We start from the raw sequence: 19,336 nt of genomic DNA, 5'->3' as shown, positions 1-19,336 counted from the left end.
GGAAGCCCCTAAGGAGATGTCAGGAATGAGAGGAAGGCTCCGGCTAATGCGTTTTCCAGGAGTTACGAGGATGAGCTGACGTGCAAAAGGAGGCTGGGGCAGCTGTTGTGGCCCCTATGGCCTTTGAGGCAACAGCTCGGCTCCAGTGGGGCATGGCAGGACACACACTGGTTCCCTCACCATGTTTGATTTCCCAGAAAAAGCTTCAGCACTGACGTGGCCAATGACACCTTTGAGATCGATACCGAGAGCAAACACGCACAGCCAGCCTTTCCCTCCCAGAGCCTCAGCCCAAGCATCACCCTCTCCACGTCAGCTCTACCACCAGGAAAGGGAACAGTCCACCTGGGAAAGCGTGTCTGTGCTAACAAGGTCATATTTAATCAGTCGGCACCTCCCGGGACGCGGCTGGGGCTGTGTGAATTAACAAGTCTGCCCGCAGCACAGAGCGGCCAGCTGGCAGTGCCTGTGCCAGGCACCCACCAGGGTCTGCAGTGGGCACTTCCAGGACATTCCTTGAGCTGGGGACACACAGAAACAGAAGCAGAATGACCCAGTGTCCAGTGAGCAAAGCCATTCTGTCTGCTGTGACCATGTCTTGCCACTTCTTGTCTCCAGGTTCAGCATCACTGCAGGTGTCCCAAGGGTGAGATGTCACCCAGTGGACTGATGCTCCCAACCTGCCTTCAGCCCCTACCCTAGGCTTCTTCTTGGGTGCTAATCAGAACAAGAGCAGCCAAAAATCCCTGCCAGTCACTTCTGAAAGCCTGTGGTATCAGTCAAATCAGTTAAAAGGGCCCTGCAGAGCTTTAAAAGATACAAAAGCCGATTTGTTGCATGGCACGGGGAATTTTATTCCCAACGCAGATTAATTCCATTAACTCATTCTGTGCCCTTTTTTTGGGGTGATCCTTCCCTGCCCTTGCAGGTTATGGAAAGCACAGAGCAAACACATCACAACCTCCTTTCCCTTGAAGGCATTTGTATTTCCTGCCCGCTCGCAAACGCCTCCCCCTCCCCACACCACGTCCTTCCAGAGACCTTCCAGTGCCACCAAAAGCCCAGGAACTCACCTTGTGCTTCATAGCCAGCATAGTGACGAGCTGCACCCATGTCCTCATCCCCAGGGCCCAGGCCAAGGGCTGACCTGAGCTGGGCCATGTTCACCTGTGCCGTCAGCTCCCCGCTCCGGTCCCCGATCTGCAGTGGGAACACCAACAGGGCAGCTGGTTAAAGGCATGTGCTCCAAGCAAACAGCCCCCAGCAAGGGGTTTGCCAGTCCCATCTCAAAGCAGACGCAGAACCAGCCAGAAGAGAGCTTGGAGACACCCTGAGAGACCACACAGCCCAGCTTTCAGCCCCAAAGGAGCTCTCTGAAACTATTCCTCGGTGATAGTTTGGGACGGGATCTGTGTGTGCTGTGCTGCACCCTAAAACACAGTTCTGTGGAGTTCAGAGAGGGCTCAGCTTGCCCACTGCCACAGAACTGAGCCACAGTTAAATCTGCATGTCTGGTCCGTCCTGCAGCCACACATGGCTTGGCAGAGAGCCCTGGAAATCTCAGCCCCCTTCCTCAAGTATTTCCATGGTTACTGAGCACCAGACACTGCACTGCCATCAGCCACGTGAGCAGTGTCACACCAGGGCTCAGATGCTCCGAAAGCCCTTCTCTCCTGGCTCAGATCCATACAACTTTGAGTTGTTCCTAGTGATCTACCCACACAAGACTCCAAAACTCTTTTGGAGTCCACATTTTACCCAAATTTCCACCTCTCTCGCTGGCCTGAGGCCAAGGAAGCTGATGGTACATGTTTGGGAAGAGCTCTGTCCAACTGCTCCTGCTGCTTAAACAGGGACATAACACTGGGTCCTCCTCAAAGTTCAACTGAACGACAAAATGCTGGTGCTGCACATCACCAGAGAACAGAGGTCACCCAGAAACAGCCTCTAATCTTCAGAGCAAGAGCAGCCTCTGTGACAGAGGAAGACCTTGGCTGTTCCCCTGGAGAGGCCCAATTCCCTGGTAAATGCCTGGCAACAGCTCTTTTGTGGCCCTGTGCGATAGACGGCAGCAGGAGCCGTCCTGGAACAAAATCATAAATCCCCACATTATTTATGACAAAGCCCCAAGCGCCAGTAAAGGGAGGCAGATCAAAGGGCTTATCATCAGCCATAAATCCCCCTGCCAATTACAGGAGATTTGCTGTTGACATCATCTCCAGAGAAATTACTATGTCCTGGTTAGGTCTTACAGTCCTTGATGCTCTATTAAATGCTTCCCTGACTTCCACTCATTCCAGATCATCTCCAAAGCCCTATTAACAACCCAGGAACAGACTGGCAGGACAATGATCCTGAGCATGACCTACCACACAACACACCACAGCAGAGCCCTGTTTTTTGCCCTCAGCTTCCCAGGAGCCTCCTGCCACACTGAGAGATGGCAAGGGTATCCCAGAGCAGTGTCTGAGAGCTGGGGCAGCTTCCAGGGTTTTTAGGTACACATCCTTTATTCCAGCTGTTTCAGAGGAATTTTGTCAGTAACCCAAACCATCCTGCAGCAGCTTCCAGTGTGGTTACCCTGAGCAGATTTCATTTGGATTCAAATGTCACTGTTAGATTTTTGGTGGGGGGGAAAGGGAAAAAGTGATGGAGAAGTGAGTTACAAACATTGGTGTGAAAAGGTTTAATTTCACAAGGTTTCTCCTGAGCAAACTGCTGGTTGCACCAGCACAAGCAGCTCACTCATTTCCAAGACTAAGCTAAAACATCACCTTTAACAGAACCACTGCTAGAAGCCAATGCAAGTTCTCCTCAAAGGGACAGACTCTGCTCTGTAATTAATGATGGAGGGGACTTTATCAGCCACCTGCCATGAGGAACCTACTCCTGACACGGCCTGTGGTCACAGCCACCACTCTGGAATGAGAACCCACTCTGGTGGGTTTCCCCTCAAGCCCCAAAGGCCCCAGGACCAGCACTGCTTGTCCTCCCATTGTTCCTCAGCTGCATTTCACTCTGACGAGCACAGTCCAGCTCCAGAGCTCAGCCCACACTGCCACAGCCCGAGCAGAACAGAGCTGGAAAAGTTAATTTGTCCTAAAATGTACAGGGCCAAAAGAACAGTATCTCTTCTGTGTGTCTGATAAGTATAATTAAATCTGTAATTAGGCTGCTGTGTCAGCCCTACTCTGAGATTTCGCCAACCTAACAGACAGGCAGGAGAACACCCAGCTCACTCACATATGGTGATTTCAATTAGTGCTTCAAGAGGGCAATTTCTTCATCTGGGGAAGACTAAAGAGGCCATGGCCAATTTCCTCAGCACCCTGGAAGGAGCAAACAATGGAATTCTTGCCTTCTGCACTTCTGAGCCACCCAAAACCACGGTGTGTTCTTGCAGCAGGAAAGCTGCAGCGAGCTGGGTGAGCAGGTCTGTGAAAGCCACGGGAGCTGCACAACGACACCCCAAATGGTGTGGCAGTGGCACAGGGTGGCTGCAGGCTGTGTGTGCCCAGTGACAGCATGGATTGCATTAGGACACTGCTGGAGTGCCCACCCAGCAGCTGGGACTCTCTGCCAGCTCCACTGAGAGGAAACAGCTCCTCAGGCACACACTCTGCTGCAGTGCAGAACACAGCACTCAGGAGCTGCCCTTGTGTTCTCTACATGTTTAACTGACCAGCAAATGCAGCCAGAACACACCTGGTTCATCTCAGTCAGAATGTCAGGAAAGGGGGACTTACTAACAGATGGGACACCAAGAGGTATCAGAGCTCCTTCACCTGGGTGCACAACACCTTGGCCAGCAGAGCAGACAACTGGTGCCCAGGTCCTTTCTCACTCAGGAGTATTGGTTAAGAGCAAAGCACAGCTAAGACATTTGCTGCAATTAAGGGGAAGACTGGGAGCCTCCCATCAAAAGAATGTTTTCCTGCCAAGCTCTGCAGTTCCTAAGGACACCACTGAAACAGCACACAGAGAAGGGCTTTCCAGAGCAGGCACAGTAGGAGAAGAACTACATTAATAGAACTTAGTGGCATAAAATAACCTTCCTCTCACCACAGGGGACTGGTTCCCTCTGATCTAAACCAGCATCTCTTACCTCTTGGGAGATTTCAAGATGTTTCCTTGCAAAGTGCAAAGCCTGTTCATGGCTCCCCAGTGAGACGTAGGCATTTCCCAGACTCCAGCAGGCTCTTCCTTCTCCCACCCTGCAGAACAGGAAACTGTCAACCACAGAAACTCTGGGCAAAGCCCAGCAGCTCAGCAGCCCTTTCAGGGCCTTCCTGAGAGCGCTGACAGCCAGGCTTCTTGCTATGCTTTCATCTACACAACGGTTCTACAAAGGAAGATGAAGTGTGTTGTACATCTGAAACTCCTCTTCCTGAGGTCAGCAAGAGCGGGGGATGAACAGCAGCCTCAGAAGCAGGTCTGTGCCCACAGTGACACAAAACTAAGCAGTGTAGCAAGGGCCCAGGATGGTTTGGCTTCACTGGTGAGCACCAGCCCAAGAGGGGAAGCCAGAGCTCCTGCCCAGCTTCCAGCTCACACAAGGGCTCCTCTCCAGAGACGCACAACACATCAAGAGGGAACACAACATCCAGCCCTTTGGTTCTACAAGAGCCCAGAGCTAAACTAGTGAGAAGGAGAGAATGCTGCAGGCAGGCAACAGCCTCAGCTGAGTCCCAGCCCTGCATTGCCCAGGGGGCACAACTGGAACTGCCCCAAAGCCAAGTGAACATTGACTGGTTTCCACAAGGTCTCCAGGGCACTGCTTCTCATTTCCAGGAGCCCGGGAAAGCAGGTGGGTGTGGAACCTGCCCTGTGCAGCCCTGACCCCCAAGCCTGGGAACACCTCAGTGTCCCTGGAGGTCCAGCAGCTGTTTGCAGGAGCAGGCAGAGCCTCCTGCTCCCCAGAGCCTGCTCAGCTCTGCAACCAAGCAGATGTGGGGGGAGAAGGGATAAAAAAAGCACCTGGGGGCGCGGGGGGAGGTTCAGCATGACTGCAACTCCCTTTTCAGAGGTTTGGGCGGGTTGATCAGCATTTCAACGTTTTTCTTGTCACCCTGTTCAATACCTTCTGCTCATAGGGTGTGTTCCCAGAAACGCAGGAGCCCACAGGCCTGCACCCCCACACAGCATGATTCACCCTCGGGTGGAATTGTACCTTCTCTGAGCAGATACTGCCCGGGTGGTGGCACAGCTCTCCCATCCTGATGTCCCTGCTCCATCTAGTGGAGGACACCCAGCTTCCAAGAGAATTCAGCAAAATGCTGAAAGTCACTTCAGCTGCAAGAAGGCTCAGGATCACAGAGTATCCAGCAAAAAGGAACCAACCCTTCGTAAAAGATGATATTAATTTTTTTTTTTTAAAAACTAAGAGGCCAAGCCTCCAAATAAGGAGTGATGAGGCCGAGAAACAAAATACATCACCTCCACATCCTCTGTGGAACAGCATTTGTTTCTACGTGGAAGTTTCCAGCATTAACCCAGAGCAACAGGACAAAGTGGCATGTATTTATGCCCTAAGCACACAGTTTCTAAGGAAGACACAGTATTTGTGAACTTGAGGGAGCTTTAGAGGGGCCATTCTGGGGTAACAACACAGCAGTAGCCATGTGGCAAAGCACTGAACACGATGCATTTTCGTGAAGTTCCTCTTGTGACAGATCTCAGCCCACACAGACACAGCATTAAGGGCACAACCTCCATGGCTGAATGACATGATAAAGGTGTCAATCATGTCACGTTTCTGACAGATGACTGGACCAAGGCTTGGGTTTTGAGAGATTTCTAATGACTTTCAAGAACACACATCACCATTTAACCCCAGAAACAGAGAACAGTAGGTCAGGGAAGGGTCAGTGCTCTGCACCCAGCAGAGACCCCCTTCCCTGAGGCACTTCTTACCTGTCTCCCAGTTCCTGTGCTATCACCAGGTGCTTTAGGTGGTACTCGATTGCTCTTTCATAGTCCTGAAGCAGTGTGCACGTGTTTCCAAGGCTGTAGCAAGCCTGGGCTTCTACTGCTTGGTCTTTGAGTTGTCTGGAGAGCTGGAGTGTTTTCCTGCACGGCAGAGGTGGGAATGAAGAGACCTGGTCACTGCAAGGTGACAGAGAAGTCCCCCTTTTGGCACACACTGCACTGCAGCTGATGCCTGTGAGGTGGATGTATCCCCCCCCACACATGCCACTGGCCTCCAGATTCCTTGTCACAGCCCCTCTGAGCTTAGGAATTCGCTGCAACGGGTCAAGATTCCCATGGGAAGAGGAACAGGTCAAGATTTCCCCGGCACTCACTTGTAGTACTCTGCGGAGATGTCGAACCTGCCGAGGAAGATGTGAGCGTTGCCCAGGTTGCTGTAGGCTCTGCGCTCGGCTGCCTTGTCCCCAAACTCCTTGGCAATGGCCAGGCGCTGCAGCAGAGACAGGGCAGTGGTCACAGAGGGCACTGACAGCTTTCTGCCCCACACCAGCTCCTCTGGGACATCAACGTCTCGGTTTGCAAAGCTCCCACCCAGCCAGGGCGTGTTGCACCTGCCTGTCAGGGCTGGGTGCAGCAGGAAATCTCTCCCTCTTTTTTGCAATTCAGCATCGGGAAAGGCCTCTGGAAAAGTTCCATCCCCATGCTGTCCCCCAGAACTTAAAAACCCAGAGTTGCTGCAACAGGGTTGAGTTTCCAGGGGGCTGAGCACGTTCCACTGCAAGGAAACTGGTACTCACTGAAACAGAAGTTAAACTGCATTTGAATTGGGGCAGGGACTGTGTCACCTCACCCCCCTGTAAAGCTTTACAGAAAGTTATTATGTTCTACAAGCAGCATTTATTCTTGATCAACAGCTCTTTCAGCAGCTTAATTAAATTCATGGCTTGCATTTATTAAAATCTAGACTGAGACAAATTAAGAGCAGAAAAAAACCTTGCTAGACCCAGCTGCAATTTGCCCTTGGATACCTCCTTCGGTTTCCAAGCCAACAGCACCCTTCCCTCAAGCTGCTCATTAGGTGCTGATGGGGACTGGAGTAAGATTTGCTCAGTGTGAGTTACTACAACAGGGTTCACACAGGAGGGAGAAAAACTGCTGGGGGGAAACATCTCCCTGTGCTCGGTGGGATGTGGTGGAAGGAAAGCTGCTCTCACAGCCCCTGAGGCCAGGAAGGCAGGCAAAGGGCTCCTACCTCCTTGTGGAAGGCTATGGCTTCACTGAAGTTGCCAAGTAAGTACTGGGTGTTGCCAAGGTTGCCATAAGCACGGCCCTGAGCAGCTCTGTCCCCCAGCTCCTTCACCAGGGACAGGTTCCTCCTGAAAGACACCAGAGCAGAAGGTGCAGTGAGACACAGCCAGTGCTCTGCAGGGGACACAGCGAGGAAACTTGCACAGAAAGAAAGGTGAGCCAACATGGAGAAGGTAATTCCCTCCCAACCACCTATGCTGGGTGCAGGAGAGTCTGGTGACCTGTGCCAGGGCAGCTCTGAGAGCTCATGCCAAGCCAGGGGTGCAAGTCCCTGCTGCTCCCTCTCCTCAGGCTGGTGCAGGAACCAGTGCTCACACTGAGAGATCCCACATTCAACCAGAAATGGCCACTTCACTGCACAGGGCAGAACCAGGGGCACAGGAGGAAGGAGATCACCTGGAGCAGGACAGGGACACACCTGGGGAGAGGGGCAGAATCCACAGTCCCATGGCAGAGCTCTTCTTTGGCATCTTCCCAGCACTTCTTTACCTTGTTTTTCCCCTTTTACACATACAGCACACAGAGAAGGGTAGACCACTCACAGCTGGCACAGATTTACCCACTGGCTATGCTACATGCACCACTGCTTGGAAAAAGAATGGTGAGCTATTTATAGGCACTATCACACCCTCAGACACGAGGAGACGGATGTAAGCTCCTGACTCTCTTCTTTTAAAAAGCCTACTTAAAAAACCTGCCTTATAAAAGCAAAACTCTGAAGTACAAGGAGAAACACATAAACCCAAAAGCCTGGTGACAACCTCCCCGTGTGGGACATCACAGGGATCTTTGAAACTATTTAGGAAAAGGAAGGATGTTGCAAGCAAGATAAAGTACAGATCCTTGAGAAGGACAAGCAGGACTTCAAAGGGACTCTTCCCCTGGGTGACAGAGAGTGGCCCCAGCGATGGAGACACACAGGGATCCATCCTCCTGGAGGCCAGCAGAGAGCAGCAGGGGCTACAGGAGCCAACAGTTCAGCTTCCCAACACAGACTATTGAACTTCAGCATAATTCAAACCACAGTGAGTTTTGCCAAGGCAATGCCAGGATGAATTTTAGCTCAAATCTTATAGAAGGCTTGTAGTCCTTTCCTCACTTTCCTTGAGATTAATTTGCCATCATAACTTGGCATCTCAGAGGAATATTTCTAATTCATTTCAACATGCAAATTCTCATTCAGGGGCCCTGTTCCCTGCAGGAGAAAGGCCTGGCCAAGCTTGGATACTTACTCATAATATTCTGAAGCTTTCTGCAGTGTCTCCTTGACTTCCTGAGGGAGGGAGCCTGGGTCCTGGGCCATGTTCCATGATAAGTGCTTTCCCTTGGCATGGTAAACATTTCCTATATTATAGAGTGCTCTGGCTTCACCTACCTAAAAGGAGGAAGAACAGGGAACAGCAAGATATGACACTTCACATCCCAGTACGGACCCTTCCACTGCTGGGCAGGGATGGTCAAAGGCAGGAGCCCACATTTTCCTCTCCCCATCTTCACCCTCCTGGCAGCTGTTACTGCCAGCCCCACGAGAGCAGTGCTGGCAGCCAGGAGGGAGAGCTTTACCCTCCACCTCCTTCCAAAGCCCACCTCCACCAGATCACATTTACTGACCAGCAGACAGATTATTTTTAAAGGCAGGAAATACTTCCTCTTGGATGCCACGAACCAATTACCTTGTCTCCCTGCTCCTGAGAAATGTCCAAGTGTCTCTGGCAACAAACCACAGCTTCATCAAACTGCCCGAGTATTTTCAGGGTATTCCCAAGGTTGCCACTTGCCTTGGCCTCTCCAATGCGGTCCCCAATGGTCCTACAAGGGGAGGGTGTTAAAGAGCTCACAGACTTTTATTCACCAGCTGCTGGAAGCAGAATTCAAGCTGCAGCAAGTGCTGCACCACATCCAGGAGCTCCCAGCACACACCCCCGGCTGGAGACTTCACACAGGTCCCACAGTTCTGAAGACAGATCCTTGTTCCCTGTTTTGCTGCCTCAGGTGAGCTGCTCTAATGATTTCAGGTGTGCTTACCTGGGGACAGGAGAACTGGACACTGCCCTGCTCTTGCTCCAAGCACTCTCCTCACATCCCTTCCTCCACCTCCCTGCTCTGAAGGGAGTTGACCCATTCTTGTTGCCCCCTGAGTTCTCCACAGGACAATCACCCTCAGGGTTACTTTTGGGTGTGTATTTCTGGGCAGATCCCCTCAGGCTGCTGGGTTCAGACACCACAGAAGTTGCCCTTGCTCAAGGTTGTGTCTGAGGAGGGCTCACTCACTTACCTGGCCAGGGTCAGGTCGTGCTTATGGTACTCCAGGGCCTTGGAATACTCCTTTAGGTAGAAATAGGCATTGCCCAGCTGGCTGTAGATGGCACTGAGAGTCTTCAGGTCCTCAGTCCCCACCTGCACTGCTGCTTCGAAGAAGGCTGCCCCAGCTTTGAAGTCTCCAGCCTTGCACAAGCGCTCTCCTTCCAGGGCCAGTTCCAGGCAGGATGCCTCCATTCTGCAAAAAGCAAGGACATCATTCCTAGAGGAGTTCAACTGCAGTGCTCCCACACTGCCCTGTGATGGTTACAAAGTTTGTTTCACTGTACACTAATTTCCTCCTGGGCATGAGACACAGGAGCATCCAGATTCCACCTTCTCGGGGAAGGTGCCCCTGCCCACGGCAGGGGGTTGGAATGAGACAGTCTTTAAGGTCCTTTTCAACCAAACCATTCTGTGATTCTGTGATTTACAGACCACACCTGCAAGAGACCAAAGGGAGTCCCCTGGTTCCCAGCAGGAATCTGGATTAGAAACTCAGGGCTCTTGGCTCCAAGATATGGAATCATCACAAGAGCAACACGGCATCTGTTTTCCTTCCAGGAGGTGCAGGGCACAGAAGCCACATACCCAGGTAGTCACCACCTTCCTGCACCACCTTCCCAGGGGTAACAGAGAGGGGAGCCAAATTGGAGCACATTTTTATTGGATAGCAGAGAAAACTCTGGACTGTGCAGAATTTCTTGGCTGAGCAGCTCCCAGTGCTCAATGTCTGCTTTTCATTAACTCTCCTGCTGTCGCTTTTTCCACACATTAGCCTTCAGGCCAGCTTTCCTCCCATGGATTTCTGACACCTTTGGCAATGGCACACACTATGCTGTCAGAGGGGAGCACTTTGTGAGCAGTGATACTGCTCCAAGAGAAAGAAATGTGCTCCTTTGAGAGCTCCACCAAGCCCTCTCTGAATTACAGCTGTCCCTGTTAGACCAGCACATCCAAAATTCTCCAAAGGGACTCCCAACCTTACACTGGAAATGTCTTGCCTGCTGCAAAATCAGCCCCTTCCTGAGGAGGATGGACACAGCGTGTTCCTGTTCCTCTATTCAGACACTTCTCTTTGCTCTTTTGAGCTTTTCATTTCTGCTCAATGTATTTTTAAAAGTCAAAACCACTGGGTCAGAGGTGGACATCTGCTGACAAAAAACACAGCTCCCTCGTCCAGGGGCAGAACAGCAACAGTCTGACAAAAGATAACAAATGCCCAAGGTGGTTTCTGTTCTGTTCTCAGGCAAAGAGCACTTGGAGGAAGTCCATGGTACCCAGAGCAAGAGAACAACTTGCCCAGCTGGCACCTCCTGGGGCAGTTTCCTGCTGAGCTCTGGGAGATGTTTCCCCAAAGCCACCCATGAGCCAAGGCCCAGCCCTGCAACTTGGGCACCAAGGCTGAGGTGTGGAGGCCAAGCACAACCTGCCACCACATAACACCAATTCCAGGGCAGAATTCCTCCTGCCCCAGCTCTGCCATCCCACATCTTCTGCCCAAATCCACACCCAGCACTTGCCTCCCCTTCCCACATTGGGCACAGGGAGATGCCTGTAAGAAATACCAAATCCAACACATTTTTCCTACAAACAGGCAGAATGGTGCTTTCTCAGCTGCCAGGAAACAAAGCCAGTTCCTCTCTGAGCCTAAACTGTCTGAAATTCAACCCCATTTGCTTGGCAATCTCCCTGCTGAGTCGGCTCCACATGGTTCCAAACACCCAAGGCTTGGCAGCCCCACAGCCTCCTCCAGAGCAGGACAGCCCACAAGGACTGTCCAAACAAGAAAAATTAGCAAAAGAGCTGGTTTCAGCCTCTCCCAACACACCTGTGACCTCTTCTGCCTCGCTCTTCATTTGCCCCCAGAACCACCGAGTAACGAGGGAGAAGGGGATTGTGACACAGCTCTTGTGAGCTCCCACCTCAAACTCCCACACAAATATTTGATTCCAAGCTCACTGCAAGGCCCACATTTGAGAGGTTATTTTATTTACACAAGAAAGCTGCTTGTGGTGCCAGTGCAGCATCAGCCCCTGCCTCAGCTTTGATAAAGGAAATAAAAATATTAAGACTGTTAATACTAAAAATGTTTAACTTCTCTCTACTGATCCTCTTGCTAGACCACAGGAAAAATTAGTAAGAATGAGCTTGGGGATCACAGCAAACTTCCATCAGTCCCAAGGCACATCCATGGCTTGTAGATCACTGGAGTTATTTATTGCCATCATCAGGTATTGACAAGTCTCTGCTGATACATCCCAAACAGCTGCAAGAAGACTTGGGACTGAAGAAACACAAGAGACACCTTGTACTCAAATCAGCAGGATTAACTTCAGGCAGCTTTAGAGGAGATGAATCTTGAGAGGACCTGAAATGCAGGAAGGAGCTGCTATCACAGGAATTAACGTTGAATTCCAGTTAGAAGACAGCAGAGACAGAAGCAAATTTCAAATTGGCTCCAGTTCAAATTTCAAACTGGTTCCAGCTCCAATTTCAACACAAACAAAACTCTTCCCCACATCCAGGTTATCTTTGAGAAACTGAGATAACAACAGTAAACAGTCTAAAAACTGAGCTGGGGACCAATCTCCCTGATTCGTGGCATTGCTGGATAGCTTGGATCAAACTTCTGGTGTGATTTTAACAGCTTGAAGTGAAGGTTCCCATTCCCACAGCGACAAAACCCAATTACAAACTCCGAGGGTGGCATCTCGCTCGGGCTGTATCTGCCATACCCCAAAGTGAAATTTGTGCCCTGGAACCCACACTCTGATACACTCACACACACTCTCACACTCTCTGGGTGCTTTCCTGCTGTTCCCATAGTAACTGCTCAGGCACAAGGCAGTGCCACGACCTTCCAGTGCACACAGCCCTTAATTAAAATCTGTTTGTCCTTGAACAGGCTGCTCTGCAGAGTATCTGACTTATCTAATTAACATCACCGCTCGGATTGGGACCTGAGCAAACAAGGGGAAGGGACAGGAAGCTTTTTTCCCTGCATCACACTCTGCCAAGCCTCTGCTGCCTTGTAAAGGGACAACAGGCAAGGATGGCAATTATTAATAGAAACACAGCCCACTTGTAAAACCCACCTGCCCTTCCCACACAGCCAGAGCTACTCTGGGAAGCACCTCTGCAAGCAGTTCAATCACTTCAGGCTTAAAAGCACTCAGAAACAACGCCCAGGGCAGAGGAATCAACTAAAGGTCAATGAACAAACTCAAACACTCTAAAGCTCCACTTAAAAAAGCTTCCAGAGGCCATAGCTCAACTGTCCATAAAAAAATGACTAAAAGGCTGAACCTGAACCACCCTGACAGGCCAGCAAAGGGAGACAGTCAATGAGGACACACTGCAGAGGGTCCAAGCCCTCTCTTACCTCTTCTTCTGCAGGCTGTGCATTTTCTGAGCATAAACCCAGAGCTCCAAACCCACTGGCAGAAGGAAGCAGTGGGGCTGAGGTCTACTTGGAACAATTTTGCAGGCAGGCAGGATCCAGGCTTTGGAAGATGCTGATGGCATCTTCACATCTATACAACATGAACTACTCTCCAGTTTTCACTTCATCAAAAAGTAGTGTCTTCTTTCCTCTTAGAAATACAACATCCTTCATCCACTGTTGTAGCAGATAGGTGAGTTCACAGCTGAAATCCAGGAACAAGAGGACCTTGGTTCATTCACGTACTTTCAGCACTGCCCAAGAAAAAGGTCCCTAGAAGAGGCTTCAAGATGATGAAAGGCAAGCAGTTCCCTCCTTTCTGGATTGGTCTCTTCCCAAAGCACTTTTCCTTTGTGTTCCATCAGCTATTCCTGTTGGTGCCTCTTTGCTCCAGGAGCACAAGGGCTCCTGCTGCTCCAAACTTCTCCCTGTCAGGTGAGGAGCTCAGGGCTCCTCCTAAAGAAGGTCACCTTTGGGCACAGCACTTACTAATCTGTCAGTCCCCAAAGAGGCCTCATCCATCTGCCACCCAGGAAGCTTTGAGAGTTCCAGGAATGATCCAAGCAGTCCTCAGACTGGGGAAAAGCAGGAGAAGGTGGATCCCACAGAGCCCATTTAAGTGGGCTCCAAACCATCCCTGTGGCACAACCTGCTGCCTTCCAGCCCTTGGAGGAAGTTTCTCCTCTGCTGACACACAGGCAACACGCCTGGGCCTGTATCACCTCAGCAAGCACCTGCTGCTCAGGTCTTAATACCAGGAAAGAAGATTCCAGTTATCCTGAGTCAGCACATCACTGGGACAGGCTGGAGGAGCTGGGCTTGGCCACCTGGTGCAGTTCAGAAGAGACATTGCAGAACACAAGCTGCTCATCCACAGCTGAGACATTTAACACGATTCTCCCACCACACTCATCCTTTTCAGCCCCAGCACAGCATGTCCCTGATCGTGGCTCTGAACAGGGGAGGGGGTGAAGGTCACTTGAAGTGGCCCCTGTTCATAAGCCTTGCCCCAAACCACTGAAAACCACTGTTCCTCCAGACAGGCAGGATTTCCAAGTAGCCACAGAATCAGTTTGGTTTGGAAGGGACCATAAAAATCATCCAGTTAGATCCTCCCAGACTCCAGGCCCACCACAAACAGCCAGGAAGGTCCAACAACCTTCCCAGATCCAGTCCCAGACCAAAACAAGACTCCAACACTTAAAACGTCATCTGCTGACTGCAGGAAGGTGACAGACTATGTCAAATCTGCCCAGATAAGAACAAAGTTTTGGTGGCACCAGTTGTAATCTAGGAATCAGAACAGGGCTGGTGTGTACAGCAACAAGTCCCAGCATCACTTCCCAGCTGGAGCACTAAGTCCTGCAGGTCCTCCACACCTTGGGTTACACCCCCCCCTCATTAAATAATATTGAGGAAGGTTCCTGGAGCATTTTGAGATCCTTCTGCAAAAGGTCCCTCAAAAAGGGCAATGTATGTGTTTAAGAAACAACAACAAAAAGAACATTATTAAAAAAAAAAAAGACAGTAAGAGGCCAAATATAAACCCAGTCTTTGGCCACAAACATTGGAATTCTGCCAGGGGGATGAGTGAGTGGCACAACATCGGCAGATGGACTTGATCCCCACCAGTGCAACAGCTGGGACTCTCCAACCTGGGAATGATGTTGCTTCCAACACTCAGGAGGCAGAAAGGGGTGACCTCCCACCATGAGGTGACGGGGAGGAGGAAATCTCTTCCCAATCCAACACAAGACAGGGCCTCCCTCCCTCCTCCTCAACTTCCTTTTGAAAGGAAACTGTTTGAAGGCAGAAAACTGCTGAGAATGGGAAGAGCAGCTCCCGCCTTGAAGGAGAAGATTTCCCGGGGTCGTTGTCACTGTCAGACAGCAGCTAATGATGAGCTGGAGCACAGATTGCCTTTTGGCTGCTGGCAAGCTCGCTGCAAGAATTAAAAGAGCAGAAATGTGCCTTCACAAAAGGTTCACAAGCAAAATGCAAAGACTCTCACACATCAAGTGTTTTCAAGCCACGAGGCAATTTGGAGAAGGCAGGGAGGGCCTCGGGAGCACTGGGGATGCCAAGGACACTGCCAAGGGAGAAACAAAGGGAACAGCACAAGGTGTTTCCAGTGCCATTAACAATCATCACCATGACTCCTGTCAAAACACTCTAATTAGGATCTGTGTGATGATATAGGGCCCCAGAGGAGGAACACTACTGAAAAGGTGAGTTCAAAAGCTTGGAGCCACAGTCAGACCTCCCAACAAACCCCCTGCTCTCCCTTGCCAAATATTCCAAGAAAATAACACTGCATGGACAACATCACAGCCTGTTAGGCTGGAAAACAACTGTGCAGGCTGCATTTAGCCAAGAGCTGTTCTGCAGGATCACAGGATGTGCACTGACCTCAAGCTCCCACCTCAGCCCTGCTCCACTCCAGGCAGGTGGAAAAAGAAGAGAACACAAAGTGTCCAGCAATTCAACTTGTCTTACCCCAACCTTCTCTCTCACACAGTCAGGGCTGCCTTGCTGTCACTGCTGACAATGAATCCATCAGGTTCCACAGAAAATTATCATATCACAAGACAGAGCCCGGAGACAGTTGTCTGCTGCCTTAAATATTGCAAGTATCACAGGGCAAGAGAACCTCTTCTTGCCTGCAAGGTGAAACTGCCTTAAAAAAAAAGGGGAAAAGGAAAGATATTTATAGATATTTGATTCATATTAGTGGAGGCGACTGCAAAACTCATTCCCAATCACAGCTGTTGTAGTTCTAAAGTCAGGAATAAAGCCCAAGCTTTCAGACAGAAGGTAAGGCAGGGGAAAAAAAACCACATCAAAACCATCAACAGTAGTAAAAAATCCCTCTTAGTGTATCTATTGAAATGAATCAGTGAAGCAACAGATTTTAGCATCTTACTTGCAATTTTAGCATCTTGCTCACTGATAAATCTGATTCAGTTTTATTCAAAAATAAATGTCATTTCAGAGCACTGATGACAGGGGCAATTAAACATTTTTTCCCCAACCAAGAAGGAATCACGTTTACCAGGTGCTCAGTGGAAATGCATATTCACTGGTTTAACTAACTAAATATGCATTTAAATAATTACTTTCTTCAAGGACCTGCTGCCAGTTAATCAAGCTGGGAATTATTCCCCTTTAGCAATTTCCTTTTCTAGCCCTCACACAGCTCCTGTACCTGAGAGGCAGCTGATGATTCTGAACCCCCAGGTAACACAGCCAGGGCAGGGCTGTTCAAACCCCCAGGGATGTTTCCCCTGAGGGAGTTCACACCCCACAGGAACCAGCTCAGCTTCCCCTGGGCCAAAGCCCATCCTGCTGACAAGGGGTCCAAATGTTTTCCTGGGCTCACCTACACGAGGAAAGCTGGTCCAGAAGCACAGCCCAAATTTATTCACGGTGAGTTTATATCCTATTTAGCCTCGGGCCAGCACTGCAAGCCAGACTGAGCTGCTCTGCTCTGCCTGGGGCACTCTCACAGTGGTGCTTAGGGCAGTATCTCTCTGCTTACTTTGCCCCAGGCAGGGTCCTCACTGCTCATCAAGTGACACTTTCCTCATCCCAGCCTGGGGACTCACATCATTCTGTCACCAGCACATCCACACCTGGCTCTCTCTCCCTCTTGCTCCCAAATGAGGAGCTTCCATCTCTGAGAAGAAAATCTCATTACTCGCCCCTAAATACACACACTTTCAACTTCCTACCATTAAATATCACCCCACTGCCACGACACCACACATATCAATCATTCTCCAATCATTACTCCATACTCATCCTCCCCTGTACTGCTCCAGATCATCAACACACCCAGTAGCAGCCTGGGAGGGGACTAATGAAAATGCTCAATTAATTATCTCCCTCCCCAGACCAGTTCTAGTGCAATGTGTCCAGCTTGCCCTGTGCCAGCTCTTCCTGCAGCTCTGCCCCTGCCTTCCCTCCCACGTCACATCCCCAGCACTAATCCCCTCCTGACAAGCAGTTTCCTTGCAAGGCATTTATCAAACACAGGCTGGCAGGGAAGGGGACAGACAAATCAAGATATACACAAAATCAGCCTGACCCAAACTACTTTTGCAAGTCTGAAACAGGAGCTGGTTCCCCTCCAGTCAGAGGGTAGAACCTCTGGGACACTCTCACCTACATGTCACCTTATTAGTGAGGGGAAGGAAACAAACCTCTTGTTTTGTTTGGAGAGGAAGAGGTCAAAGATGAAGCCATGAATGCTGAACCCTCTCCTCCCCTGCCTCTGAACTGGGTCCAAGTGTCTGGGCCAGCTTCACATCTGTGCAGCTCTGTGTCCCAAGCACATCTGGAGGGGAGAAGGGTTCCACTCCACACACTTTCACTGGTAGGAGCAGTGCAGTGAGTCCTTTCAGTGACCCCTGAGCTGAAAATAATAATATCCACACACAGTTATTGCTGCTGGGGAGGTGTTTGCTCAAGCTGGAGCTCCAGGGATTACCCACACAAAGTGATTTTCACTGCAGTCTTTTGCTCAGGGCATGAAACAGAGAATCCAGGGGGGAGAACTACAGGGAGTTCTGGAAGCTGCTGGGTGTGTGTGCTGGCTCCAGATTTCCCCTTCCCCTCACTGAGGCAGCATCAGTGCTCACAGTAGTCATTTCAGCTAATTGCTATCTACCATTAGCTGCAGAGTACTTACAAGGGATTCAATTCCACTGCATATTTGCTAATAAATACCAAATGACAGTGAGGAAGACAGCTGTATTTAGCTGCATTTACCCTCTTATTAGCAGCAGCGAATAAGACCCCATTTCAATGCAGAATGGCTCCAACAAGCTGCGTCATTGTCAGAAATTCAAATCCAAACTCCCCACTGCCTGCTTGAAAGCAAAAGTCATCCAGCATTCCCCTGCTTACACAACCTCTGTGGCTTTGATCCACGGGGATGTGGAGAACAGAGGGCAGATGGGAGTTATTTGCTGGTTTAGGAGCATTTTGTGAAGCAGCTCATGATGATGAGTTGGAAGGTGCAGCAACTTTTCAACCTAAGGACCCCAAAATATTTCGCAGAAGTGTGAGGGCAGCAATTACCTGATTTTGTAAAAAGGCAGCTAAAGGCACTGTGGGCAAATTATGCCTTGCTGTGAGTCAGCTGTAGGGAATGGAAAGGAACCCAGGAGCCCTGGCTCCCAGCACCTCTTCCAGGTCCTCCCTCCCAAGTGCCACGTGGAGCTGATCCATCAGGAATGAGGTGCAGCATCTTCCACCCAGGCAAGGACGCTCACACAGCTCGTGCCACCAGCTCAGCATGATGCCCCCAGCTCCAGGAGCTGAAGATGGCCTCTGGAAACCTGGTCTGCACATGGAGGGACTGGGCTCTCACTAAGTTATACACAGGGAAGAATTATCCTGATTCCATGTACCAAATCCTTCCCACAAATACAGCTGGACCCACAGGAAGAACGGAGAGCACAATGAAATTTTTCTGTGTCATCTGAGGAGCGAAATCTCTAAAAGGCAATGAGCACAAATTTAAGTCTTTGTGCTCCAAAATTACTCAAATATCAAAGGGCCATGATGGATGTAATTAACTTCCAGCACTTGAAAATGCTCAGATGAGATTAAGGTGCAAATGTGGATTTCATCTCATCCTGGTTAACAGTTTCATTTGATACCCAGTTTCAAAGCACTCAAATTATAAAATGCAAATACTTCCCAGGGTCTAAGGAAATGATGATTAAGGAGATACTGATTTGAAAATTAATTCATTAAAACATGTTCTGACTCCCAAATGAAAAAAAAAATTATTATAAATCCACCAAGCATATGAACTGATCAAGAGTACTCTGAAGGGGAACTGAGTGAGGAGAACTTGCTTTCAAGGAGAGTGAGAAGGAAACCTTCTGAAGAGCTTGGAATACAATTTCTTTGTGTGGCTCATCAGCAGGGTATGAACCCAACCACCACCTGCCATCTGAGGAAAAGATGAATAAACACAGGGGCCAGCAGCACCAGCCTGCCAAATGCTAGTGCAGTCATGATGCTCCTGCCTGAGGATGCTCTTTGGTTCCCAGGAGGCACAAGGGAGGATGCTCAGCTGTGTGTCAGCAGTTTGTTCATACCTGCAGACCACAGAACCCTGCAGAGCTCCAGGCAAGGCAGCACCTGCACCAGGAGGGGATTTTAGGCATTCCTGCTTCACCACAGAGGTCTGAGATGGACTCAGCACACCAAGGGAAGCTTCCTGAGCTTTTCCAGGAGTGTTTTGCTTTCTCGTACAACACCTCTAACGAGATGAATCCATCACACTGCCACAAAACAACGCTCTTGGGATGATTTCACCAGCAGTGAAGTGCTATCTATGTC

The 19,336-nt window shown here is 50.0% G+C and overlaps 1 protein-coding gene across 2 annotated transcripts in view; it reads right to left on the bottom strand.

Annotated features, from left to right (window-relative positions):
* The window catches only part of GPSM1 (G protein signaling modulator 1), a 69,907-nt gene that overhangs the window by 37,258 nt on the left and 13,313 nt on the right, over positions 1 to 19,336 (bottom strand). Inside the window, exons 1-9 of one of the 2 annotated variants that reach the window (XM_064676711.1) lie at positions 12,920 to 13,097; positions 9,512 to 9,733; positions 8,910 to 9,045; positions 8,469 to 8,611; positions 7,181 to 7,304; positions 6,303 to 6,418; positions 5,914 to 6,069; positions 4,106 to 4,214; positions 1,074 to 1,200 (exon numbers count right to left, since the gene is read on the bottom strand). In XM_064676711.1, coding sequence (XP_064532781.1) covers positions 1,074 to 1,200; positions 4,106 to 4,214; positions 5,914 to 6,069; positions 6,303 to 6,418; positions 7,181 to 7,304; positions 8,469 to 8,611; positions 8,910 to 9,045; positions 9,512 to 9,733; positions 12,920 to 13,062 — 1,276 coding nt within the window. In that variant the 5' untranslated portion in view covers positions 13,063 to 13,097. Of the gene's footprint in view, positions 1 to 1,073; positions 1,201 to 4,105; positions 4,215 to 5,913; positions 6,070 to 6,302; positions 6,419 to 7,180; positions 7,305 to 8,468; positions 8,612 to 8,909; positions 9,046 to 9,511; positions 9,734 to 12,919; positions 13,098 to 19,336 lie in introns of those variants that run through there. The other variant, XM_064676712.1, reaches the window with a different exon arrangement.

The sequence above is a fragment of the Pseudopipra pipra genome, chromosome 20, assembly GCF_036250125.1.
Source record: "Pseudopipra pipra isolate bDixPip1 chromosome 20, bDixPip1.hap1, whole genome shotgun sequence".
NCBI lineage: Eukaryota > Metazoa > Chordata > Aves > Passeriformes > Pipridae > Pseudopipra > Pseudopipra pipra.
This window is presented reverse-complemented; position numbering and strand designations above follow the sequence as displayed.